The sequence below is a fragment of the Mustela putorius genome, unplaced genomic scaffold (genome assembly GCF_011764305.1).
Source record: "Mustela putorius furo isolate JIRA1106 unplaced genomic scaffold, ASM1176430v1.1 tig00003853_pilon_pilon_pilon, whole genome shotgun sequence".
Classification (NCBI taxonomy): Eukaryota; Metazoa; Chordata; class Mammalia; order Carnivora; family Mustelidae; genus Mustela; species Mustela putorius.
This window is the reverse complement of record NW_025422005.1, coordinates 18,464,516-18,476,580: the sequence shown is the minus strand read 5'-3', so window position 1 is coordinate 18,476,580 and position 12,065 is coordinate 18,464,516. Positions and strand designations below refer to the sequence as shown.

At 39.9% G+C, this 12,065-nt stretch overlaps 1 protein-coding gene across 1 annotated transcript in view; it reads right to left on the bottom strand.

Moving 5' to 3' along the window:
• The window catches only part of MACO1 (macoilin 1), a 63,209-nt gene that overhangs the window by 30,844 nt on the left and 20,300 nt on the right, over nucleotides 1–12,065 (bottom strand). The window contains 3 exon segments of the mRNA XM_045063982.1: nucleotides 5,841–6,342; nucleotides 7,568–7,746; nucleotides 9,117–9,240. Coding sequence (XP_044919917.1) covers nucleotides 5,841–6,342; nucleotides 7,568–7,746; nucleotides 9,117–9,240 — 805 coding nt within the window.

The following is a 12,065-nucleotide window of genomic DNA, read 5'->3' as shown; positions in this document are numbered from 1 at the left end:
CCGGGGCCCTGGGATCAAACCCCACATCGGGCTCTCTGCTCAGCGGGGAGACTGCTTCCCTTCCTCTCTCTCTCTGCCTGCCTCTCTGCCTACTTGTGATCTCTGTCTGTCAAATAAATAAATAAATAATCTGTTAAAAAAAAATAACCAAATACATTTAGAGGAATGAAAGAGTGAGTATCCAATATAGTATAGCTTTCGCCAGATTTCCATGTTTCCCTGAAGAGAGGGCTCTCCCCAGCATTCTTGCTTCAGACTTTCTCCAGAACTTACTGTCATGGCAATGTCCAAACCCCAGGATCCCAGGCCATCCAAGCTGTCACTGATGACCTCTCCTCAGGGGAAGCTGATAGTTACATCCCTGGTCTCAAATCTTCTAGTTCAGGGCTCTCAGGTCTGCAGGTGACAGTTAGCCTACTCGAGAATTATCCCTCCCAAAAGGGCAAATTCCATGCTGGGTGGGTCCCAGCTGTCTGAACCAGAGTTAACTCCCAAGCTAGCCCTAATCAGAACTGAGTTCTCAGAGACTCTGTAAGCATTCAAGGGTATGAGTGGATGACCCCTTTATGTTCTGAGATTAAGTACACCCTTGTGTCTTTGGGTAAGAGCGGAGAATTTTAACAACACTTAGAACAGCATCTCTATAAAAAAGGAAATGAATGAAATCGGAATAATTCATGAATTAATAATATATGAATTCTGAAGTTCTAAGCATTTCTTCTATAGATCTTAGCCATGAGAACTTAAAATCTAGGTCTAGTGCCAATCCTTGAGCCAGCTTTAGTTGTATGTACACTTAAACAAAAACACAAAAGCAAAAATATAAAGTAGAAAAATAAAGCAGGTTGATAAACCTCTTTAAAGCAGCATGGTTAGAACAAAAGTGGAAATCAAGAAGAAACTCCAGTCTGGTCCCAGCACTCCGACCACAGCTTGGTCACCTGGACTAGCCATTTAAACTTCCAGGGCTCATTAACTTCATTGATACAAAGACAGGGTTGAGGACGCTGGTCTAGATGCCTCTGATAAGTCTTTCAGCTCCAAAAAAATAATCACCATTCTAAATTACACTCAGTTTTGTTAAATGCATCTCCACTAGGCAAACTGTGGAACTTTTCCTTTGTGAATCTTCATACCAGATACTATTCAACTATATTAAAGTCAGAGGTGATCTCTTATTAAGAACAAGCACTAAAAATAAAAAAGATGAATCTTCTGTCTTGGCTACCGAAAAAAAAAAAGCAGGGCAGGGGACTAGAATAAAGAACCAGAAAGAGACTTTTGTTTCAACATTTCTACAGAATATGGATCACTTTACATCTTTTTTTTTTTTTTTAATTTTTTTATAAACATGTATTTTTATCCCCATGGATCACTTTACATCTTGTAGTCAATTTTAAATTCTCTTCCTTGACCAGGAAAGTGAAACAAGTAACAGTCAGCAAGAAGAATCCCTCCAAGGGACGCTTGGGTGGCTCAGTGGGTTAATCCTCTGCCTTCAGCTCAGGTCATGATCTCAGGGTCCTGGGATCGAGCCCTGTATCAGGCTCTCCACTCAGCGGGAAGCCTGCTTCCCCCTCTCTCTCTCTGCCTGTATCTCTGCCTACTTGTGATGTCTGTCTGTCAAATAAATAAATAAAATCTTAAAAAAAAAAAAAAAAAGAATCCCTCCAGTCTTGGGCTGTATTTGAGAGGGAGCTTAATGCCAAGTGCACACAAAACCGTCATCTCTTTTGCTTGCGGGCCCTGAAACTGCAGGAAAGTGGCTCAGGTGACACCCTGACCTAGCCCATCTTCAAGTGACTGCTGAAGGATCTCACAGACCTGCCATGGAATATTCCACATCAAGGGAAAAGAGGGTGATACTAAGTTGGCAAAATGAGCTTGATATAATTTTTTTTAAGATTTTATTTATTTCTGGGGCGCCTGGGTGGCTCAGTGGGTTAAGCGTCTGCTTTCGGCTCAGGTCATGGTCCCAGGGTCCTGGTATCGAGACCTGCATCGGGCTCCTTGCTCAGCGTGGAGCCCGTTTCTCCCTCTGCTGCCTGCTCTCCCTGCTACTTGTACTCTCTGACAAATGAATAAATTAAAATCTTTAAAAAGAAAAAAAATTTTATTTCTTTGAGAGAGAGCGTGCGAGCAGGGAGGGGCTGGGGGGAAGGGAGAAAAGAATTTGAAGCAGACGCCACCATGAGCACGGAGCCTGACTCGCTGCAAATTCGGACCTGATCCAAAACCAAGAGTCAGATGCTTAACCAATTGTGCCATCCAGGCACCCTTCAAATATAATTTCAGTGAAAAAAGTTGGATACAAAAACTATACAAATGCTATGGCCGCAGCTATATATGTTTAGTTGATGAAAAGAACAGTGATTCGTGTCATGTGGTGGGACCATTCCCCCTTTTCTCTGCCTAAATTTTCTGTAACTTTTTTGATATTTAAAATGTTTTAAAATTGACCACTGAAGAGAAAAATGTAAACAAATCTCATTCTAATTTACATTATTCCCAGCACTTAGTAAAATAAGTGAACTTCTTCATTGCTTTTTCTGTTTTTATCTAGAATTTTTCTCAGGTCAGAATTAAAAATATTTGGGCTACCCACATTACACATCGTTTCTAAACATCTTGGGTAAAGAGCTCAAAAATCAAGCTGGCAGAAATCAGGTCATTTTGTAAGATGTATTTTTCAAATAAAAAGGGGACTTTGGACTGGCTTTCACAGGTTCCCAATCTCTTCCTGGGCAGGATCCTAAAGAAAACACTTATTCCCAATGTCCCACCTTCCCCCACCATTCCTAACCTTAGCAGGCTATTAGCATCCTTTTTCTGTGCAGGGCTAGACAGTGACTATCTTCACCTTTATAGGCCATACCGTCTCTGTGGCTACTACTCAACAGCCACTGTAACACAAAAGCAGCCACAGATGTGGTGTGCCTGGCGGGGGGGTAAGCCTCCACCTCTTGGTTTCAGCTCAGGTCATGCTCTCGGCATCAGGAGATCCAACCCCACTTCGGGCACGTAGCTCAGTGGGGAGTCGGCTTGACATTCTCTCTCTCCCTCTCCCACGGCAACTCCCCACCCTGCCCCGCACGCATGTGTTTTCTCTCTTTCAAATAAATAAATAAATCTTTTTTAAAAAGGCAGCCACAGACGCTACATAAATGAATGAGCGTGGTTGTATTCCAGTAAAACTATTTTTTACAAAAACAGGCAGTGAGCCAGATTTGGCCTGTGAGCAGTAGCGTGCCAGCCTGTGGTCTACACACCCTGGAGAGCACAGATGGGGCTCAGAGGGATGGAGAAAAGACCTGAAGGTCTACTTGCTCCTCCTAAGGAATGGCTGTCAAACCTTTGTACAGCCACACTGATCTAAAAGAATTCTCTTTGAAAGTGTTACTGATGAATTTTTCCACCAAAAGTCACAGAATGTGGCAGTTCCCAGCCACATTACCCGTAGAATGATACCTACAGAATGTTTTGCAATTAATTTACTATTAATAATACAGGACTGGTTTTTCAAATGATTTTTTTAAAAAACATTTATAAAACAAGAAGCAGTAGATCAGTCTTTTCCCAACAGCCAGCCTGGCCAGCACACAATCCTGGGCATGTCTGCTGTAGCAAAGGGCTCACGTACCCACTGTGTGTTTGCATCAGGAGCCTTCCAGGGCGCTGCATCCAGCCCCTCTCCGTCTTAAAATAACAATCCCTTTCTCCAGCTAACAACTCAACATGTCAGGTTTGGATCAGTTATAGTCTTACTAGTATCCATCAAAGCACGTATGAAGTCAAACAGGAGGAAATGCGAGATAGCCAAGAAGGGCAAGAGGAACTGGTAAGGCCTCCTACAACCATGCTGAATAATTTGCTCACATACTCTTCTTTTTTATAAACATGCACTGTCGTTCATCTTAGAAAAACTGGAAAATGCATGAAAGTAAAAAGAAAAATTAAAGCCCCAATACTATCATGAGACAATAACTATTGTTATCATTTTAGTTCCATTCCCTCCAAGTTATTTTTCTGTGTGGGGGGAAAAAAAGATGTTTTTGATAAAATTGCTTTCTACTTTCTTCATTATTACGTCATGAGCTCTTCCCTGTATTGTTCAATATGGCTCAAAAAAGTGATTTGGTAATGTCTATATTAAAAGTCCATCAAATGAATGGACCATATTTTATTTAAAATTTTCCCCTGTTGTCAGATATTTATATCATCTCTTTATTTTTTTGGAATACATTAGAAATTGAATATAATCCTATGCAAGCCATAAAACTATTTAAATATAATATTTTCTATTTATGTATTTGACAGCAAGTATTCCCTAAAACAGAGTAATTTCTGGGGTCAGATCAAGGCACATCAGAGTGCACATTAGTGACCACAAGAAGAGGCCTACAACCCAGAACAAGCATGGGGGCACTTGACTCAGATGGGGCCATCTGAGTCCTTGAACTTCTTTACTAAAGGCAGATCTGGTAGAGTCAAACAACGTTGCAACTATGGCCCACGTGAGATGCTGTCACAAGACTGAGCTTCCTCTGCCCTCCCTGCAAAACCCAACAGAGGAAAACTGTTTTGCCTTGACTGCTATTATTAAAACTGTGTAGGAGAAAGGATGTTACAAAGCTTGGGGCACATGTTTTGTTTATAGTATATAGTAAATTTGTGGGATATTTCCTTTGAAATAGAAGGTCAACTAATTGGTCTTTCTCCCATGGGTGTCTGGAGAGGGTCCTCTGCTGAGTGTTTTCCCTGCAGGGCATCATGCGCAGAATGTCGTAACGAACACATGTGGATGTTAGCCTGGCAGCATCAACAGCATGGGACGCTTCTGCAAGTGGCTGGGGGCCCAGAAGCCTCCAGAGCCTTTAGCGGTAGAATCCAAATATATTTCCCTTAATCTAGCTGCCAGTCAGAAAATTAAGACAAATTAATAATCTAGTTCATATAATTTATAATGCTGGAAACCTTGCCTCCTAGGATAAATTGTCTGCTCTTAATTAAGCCAAAGGAAAAGGGATATAAGATAACTTAGCAGAGGGAGGGAGTTATAATTGTCCTCTTGAATTACACATAAAAAAAAGCTCCAGTTCAGATCCCATTCTCCAGATTGAAAGATACAAAGTAAAAGGAACATATGTGTATTTTAGAAAATATAAAAAACAGAGAAAAATAAGGCTGAGCCAGTCAAGGTAATACAACGTTATTCTTTTACTTAAAGATGGGAAAGGAACATATCTGATTAAAATTTAAGTCTAATGTTTTATTTACCTACTGGATTTTTAGAAATTACTTTTTAAACCTAATTTTCCCACAGTTACCTGGGGGATAATTCACAGTTTAAGTGGAGTTAACAAAAACCAAGCACAAGGTTGTAAGGACAACTTTCTCCACACACCCCCACCCCACCTTCTGTATCTTTCTGACAAAGAGCCGTGCATGCATGGGACACGGACTCTTTGCTGTGTGTCTGTACCACAAGAACTTTGGATATGCAAACAGAAAAGGACCAGGACTACAGGTAAGTCTCTCAACACCACAGGAGGTATCAAGTTACATGTAAATTGGTCCAACATGCAAAGAAATCACTGTCACCTCTTACTTCCAATACTGGAAAGAGCTGGAGTCAATGCCTCAGGACAGTGGCACTAGGGGACCAACAAAGTCATGTGAAACGAACATGAAACGAACACTAAAAAGTCAAATACCACAGAGTTAACAATCACAGTATCTGATCACAAGCAAGGCCTACAGGCCCGTATGGAAGTATCTGTTTTTCAAGACCTAATTCAGCTTTACTGGAAAGTGGCAGTAAAGACACAGCACACACTTACCTTACCAGTGCATCTGGTTTGCTTAGCTGGTTATTAGGAATACAGTTTTCCATTAAGTCCTTGTGTGTACTTGGGCTCTTGCTCGTGCATTTTTGCTTCTTCTCGTTTTTACTAGATGAGGAAGGAATGCTCCCGTTTGTGGCGCTATGACTGCGAGGTGATGAGTTCACAACTCCGCTGGCATTTTTGTAATTTTTTGAGGAAGCAGTGCATGAGTCCTCTTTCAAGAGATTTTCTGTACTTCCCACAAGATCATTATTCAATCTTTTACTATTGATATGGTTTTCCATATACTCAATTTCTTGTATTTTCGAGTCTACAGGTTGTAGAATATTGTTGTTATTTATTCCAAGGTTGTGTTTTTTGGCATCCTTGTCCTTTTCTTTCCCTTTTTCTCGGTATTCTATCTCTGGCAAAGTTGTGGAGAGTTTTTTGTTGGCTGGGATACCCCCGTTGTGGTGTATAAGGATCGAGGAATCCATATCAGGCAATCCTTTGGCTGCTACAATACCAAAAACAAACCAACAAACAAAAAACCCACACCGGAATATTTAGTTGTATAAAACCACAGCACAGACTGAGTCAAGAAACTGCATTACCTATGGTTAGAAACTCACTATATCAATTTGCAAACTCACTGAGAAGCAATAACCACACCACATCTCGCTAACTTCAAGAAGCAAATCCAGATAAATTTGAGAAGCTGCACATTCAGAAAATCACCATCGTTTATAAACACCAAGCTGTTACAGTTCTGGCCTTGAAAAGAAGATGAGGATTTTATAATTAAATCATACTTATCAGTCAGATCCAACTTGCCTATCACCGGAAAGAAGAGGACACAGGCCAGTCAGACTCTTAAGAGGCCTTATTTTAAGAGATGCTAACCAAACTGTTAATAACTTTACTGGAAAGACAGCGATTACATAAAAGAAGAGGTGTGATGTTAGGGTATAGGGCATTATCCTTTTCTTGATCGAGCACCAAGGTAATAAGAAGTCTGTGTCATTTATTAGACCACTAGACAAGAATTTTCTGTATGAGGTCTACATACTCCAGTTTGTCCAAGTCTACCTGAAGAGATATTTTTGCACCATTCAGAGAATAAGAGTTTGGTATATATCAACTAAAAACATGACTCTAAACTTCCAACCCTCAAATCAAAGAAAATTGATCCTGCTGTCAATCCATCTGCTGAACTGGATCTATACCCTTAGAGAGATCCTCTTAGAGAAAGCTCTCTTTAAGATTCGCCTTGCATCATATGAACCACTTAGAATGGGACCTACCTACCTCTGCTCCATTCAGAAGAATTTTAACTTATAAAACAATTGTTTCTACCTCTCGATCTTGCTTCTACTTTGGTTCTTGGCCTGCCTCAATTACAAGCTCACAGAGTTATACATATACATTGCTACCGCGAATAAATATTTTTAAATATTTATAACAGATAAAATATTAAAATAGAAAATAAGCTATAAAAATAAAATAAAATAAACATAGTAAAAGCACATGGTCATCATCGGGCACTAGGTAGTTAACCCCCACACCCTGTTACTTCATGACCAAACAAAGCAATGGCCCTGAAAGGGAACACTAGAAAACAGGAAAATCCTTGGTCATTTTCCAAAGTCCTACCAACTTTGCCAGGGGAAAAAAAAATTCTACTGATAGACAAAATAATGACTCATCTACTGAACCAACACAACTTCAGGGTAAAGACCTACCTTCCTCGGCCTCTTTTTCCTGCTTCTGTAGCATCTGTTGCTCTGGGGGGAGAGCTTGTTGAAGAAGCTGCATGTAAAATTCGTTCTCTTTTTGCACTTCCTTCTGCTTCCTTAATCGCATTTTGTAGCTTACATAACTTTTGAAGCCAAAGCCCAAAGTCACCACAGGGTACCCAATACTAGAAAGAAGAAAGTGCAGCCAGTTATCGCCAGTAAAAAAACAAACAACACATGCATCAAGCACATGAGGACACCTCGGAATGAAATAAAGAACTAAATTCTAGATGACGATGGTATTAGAGCACTTAGTAAACACAGATATATATGGGATGTCTGTTGTGCAAATGCGAGGCAGCCGGCACACAGAACACACCCACGGGGAGCAGAAGCACTGCTAGACCAGTAGAGGCTGTCCACCAGACTCTGGCATTCTTCAAACCAGCTCAAGAACTTAACCCAGTGATTGCTGGATATAGTGGCTAATGCCTTTGATTAACAGCAAACTACGTTGTGCATTATTAGAACTTGGGATCTGTATGCTTTTAAGAACAGGGCAAGGATTTTATGATTGGGCATAAGTGAATAGTGTAAGTGTTAGAAAATCAAAAGGGACACGTATTCATTTTTAATACCATAGCCAGGGTCAAATTCAGGTGACTACTTTATTCTTGCTGCCTGAGGGGTATTGTCAACTAGTTGTTCCTGAAAAATCAGTTCATAAATCCTGTCATACATAAATTCAAGAGTTATTTAAATAAGTATTGATATTATCAGTGCCAATATTTGTTTTATACTCCCAAGTTAAACCAGCTGCACTTTCAACTCTAACCTCTGGGATAAAAAGTTGAAATATTTTCATTCAACTCATCAGTCTCTCTAATACCATTTCAAAGCCTCTGCAACCCTGTCAAAACTCATAGTAAGCTTCAGTAACATTCAAACTTATAAATTATAATTAGCCCAAATGTGATCCCACTACAAATTTAAAGTGACAAGTTTTATTGACCAAGTTATTTAATTCATTTGCCTGTGAAAAGACTTTAAAATAATAGAAACTGTGTCTTTTTAGTTGATTCTGTTTATTTTGGTTTCTGCCATAGATATTAGCAAAAATTAAGTCAGTTCATTTAAGTACCATGAAATAGCCATACATTTCATCGAGGCATTTTAGAATCATTATCTGATTATAATAAAAATAGATAACATTATCAGACACCTTTGTGCTTGAAATTAAGTTACATATTTTACACATATCCCCTCATTTCCTCTTTCCCATGACCCCACAAGACAGGTTCCTAATACGCGGGTGAGAGAGCTAAGGCTAAGAGAGGGTGACAGGTCTGAGGCAACAATGCTTTTAGCAGAAGGAGCTGGGGTTCAAACACTCATCTGCCTGAAAAAGTGGAAAGGCTCACGGCTCTTTACCACTATGTTATATTGTCTTTTGGGTTCTTGTAAAAGCTCTAAGAAAAAACTTCTAATTGAACTTACCATTCTACACTGAACACACTGAACTGACTTACAGATTAAGAACACACATAATACTCACCAGTGAGCAGCAAATGGACGACAAAGGTCTACATGAAAATTTTTGAGATCTTTAAATCTAATTGCTGCTTCAATATAAACAAAGAGTATCCAGAGGGACACTGTGGGCAAACACACTCCCCTTTCTGTGGGAAAGCAGTAGAGAGACAAGCATCAGTGATACATTAAACTAACATTACAGATGGGTTGTTTCGGAGACAAGTTCAACTACGGTAGCTTTCTTTTTTTTGAGTATAGTTGACACATGATGTTATATCAGTTACATGTGTACAACATAGTGATTCAACTTCTCTCTATGTTATGTTGTGCTCACCACAAGTGTACTTACCATCTGTCATCACACAAGCCTATTACAATATCATTGGCTATATTCCCTATGCTGTGCCTTCTACTCCTGCGACATTCATTCCATCACTGGAATCCTGTACCTCCCACTTCCCTTCACCCATGTTGCCCCTCCCCCTATGCTCCTTCCCTCTGTCGACCATCACTTTGTTCTCTCAACTACAGTAACTTTCGGGCGCCTGGGTGGCTCAGTGGGTTAAGCCGCTGCCTTCGGCTCAGGTCATGATCTCAGGGTCCTGGGATCGAGTCCCACATCGGGCTCTCTGCTCAGCAGGGAGCCTGCTTCCTCCTCTCTCTCTCTCTGCCTGCCTCTCGGCCTACTTGTGATCTCTCTCTGTCAAATAAATAAATAAAATCTTTAAAAAAAAAAAAAAAACTACAGTAACTTTCATTAAGACTTTCGAACTAATTAAAAAACCGTATGATCCAGGGGCACCTGGGTGGCTCAGTCAGTTAAGTATCCGATGCTGAGTTTGGCTCAGGTCATGATCTCAGGGCGAGAGATCAAACCCTATGTCGGGCTCTGCGCTCAGCATAGAGTCTGATTGAGATTGTCTCTCCCTCTCCCTCTACCCTACTCCCCACACTCTAGCTCATTCTCCAAAAATAAATAAACATATCTAAAAAAAAAAAAAAAAAAAGGAATATGATCCAAACTGAAAACTTCTATCTGACAAAATTAGCGATGGAGGGGCGCCTGGGTGGCTTAGTGGGTTAAGCTTCTGCCTTCGGCTCAGGTCATGATCTCAGGGTCCTAGGACTGAGCCCCGTGTCGGGCTCTCTGCTCAGCAGGGAGTCTGCTTCTCCCTCTCTCTCTGCCTGCCCTCTCTGCCTACTTGTGATCTCTGTCTGTCAAATAAATAAATAAAATCTTTAAAAAAAATTTAAAAAAAATAAATAAAATAAAAATTAAAAAAAAAGAAGTGATGGAATCACAGACAAAAATAAAAGACAAACATCTGGCAAAAAATATTTACAATATGTAAAAGAAAGGAGTCATAGCCCAACCATACAAAGAGCTCCTACAAATCAATAAAAAGGCAACTAAAGAAAAGAATTTGCAAATTATAAAAGAAAAATATAGATGGCTACAAACATGAAAAGATGTCCAACTTCACTACTCATTAGGGAGATACAAATGTTTCAAAAAAGAGATTCCATTTTTTTAGCCTATCAGATAAAGCAAAAATTTAAAAGACAGGTAACATAGGGAGGGTAAGGCAAAGGGCTCATTCTCATACTTGGCAAAAATATAAAGTAGGGCAACATTTTTTTTTTTTAAAGATCTTATTTATTTGTCAGAGAGAGAGAGAAAGAGAGAAAGTGCGTGCGTGCACAGGCAGACAGAATGGCAGGCAGAGGCAGAGGGAGAAGCAGGCTCCCTGCCGAGCAAGGAGCCCGATGTGGGACTTGATCCCAGAATGCTGGGATTGTGACCTGAGCCGAAGGCAGCTGCTTAACCAACTGAGCCACCCAGGCGTCCCAGTAGGGCAACATTTTTAAGAAGACAGTTTGGGGCGTGCCTGGGTAGCTCAGTGGGTTAAAGAAGACAGTTTGTCAGTAAAATTAAATTTAAAATCTTATACATTTGACCCAGAAATTCCAATTCTGGGAATCTACTCTACAGAAAAGAAAAAAAAAGCCCTGGAATAAATGTGTAAGAATACTCACTATATTATTATTTCTAATAGCAAAAAATGTGGAATCATTTTAAATGTGTATCAACAGAGAACTGTTTATGATAAGTCTGTATACTGAAATATGATGCAGCTTTTCAAAGAATGATCTGTACTAACACGATATATAAAAAAAATAAATTCTGGAGAATGAGTTACTGCACAAAGAAATGTTTCTGACATTTAATTTCTGTTCTACTTTGTTTAAAAAGATTTTATTTATTCATTTGAGTGAGAGAGAGAGAGAGAGCACAAGCAGAGGGAGAGGCAGAGGGAGAAGGAGAAGCAGCCTCCCCACCGAGCTGGGAGCCAGACAGATGGACAGACAGGGGCTCAATGCCAGGACCTGGAGATCATGACCAGAGCCAAAGGCAGAAGCTTAACTATCTGAGCTACCTAGGCACCCCGTTCTAGAAATTTTTTATTCTTAACTATAAGCTTACATTTCTTTTATAATTAAAAACAATTTTTGTGAGTGCCTATGTGGCTTAGTCGATTAAGTGTCTGCCTTCAGCTCAGGTCATGATCTCAGGGTCCTGGGATCCAGCCCTCCATCAGGCTCCGGGCTCATCAAGGAGCCTGCTTCTCTCTCTGCCTGCCACTCCCCCTGCTTGTGCATGTTCTCTGTCTCTTTCTCTCTGACAAATAAATAAAATCTTAAAAAAATAATAAAAATAAAAACAATTTTCAAGGGAGGAAAAAGCAACATGCAATATAGAATAAATAAGATAAAAATAATGAGGTAATTTCCATTAATTTTTATAATCAAAATCTGTAGGCTAGGTCTATCTGTGTCAGGACATGATTAATAATGGGATTTTTTCTTTTTTTTTAAAATGAAGATGGACTACATAAGCATGAGGTCCAGTAACTGTGAAAAGAGATCCTCTGAGACTATTTAAGGCAAGCAAGTTACAGAAGAGAGAACA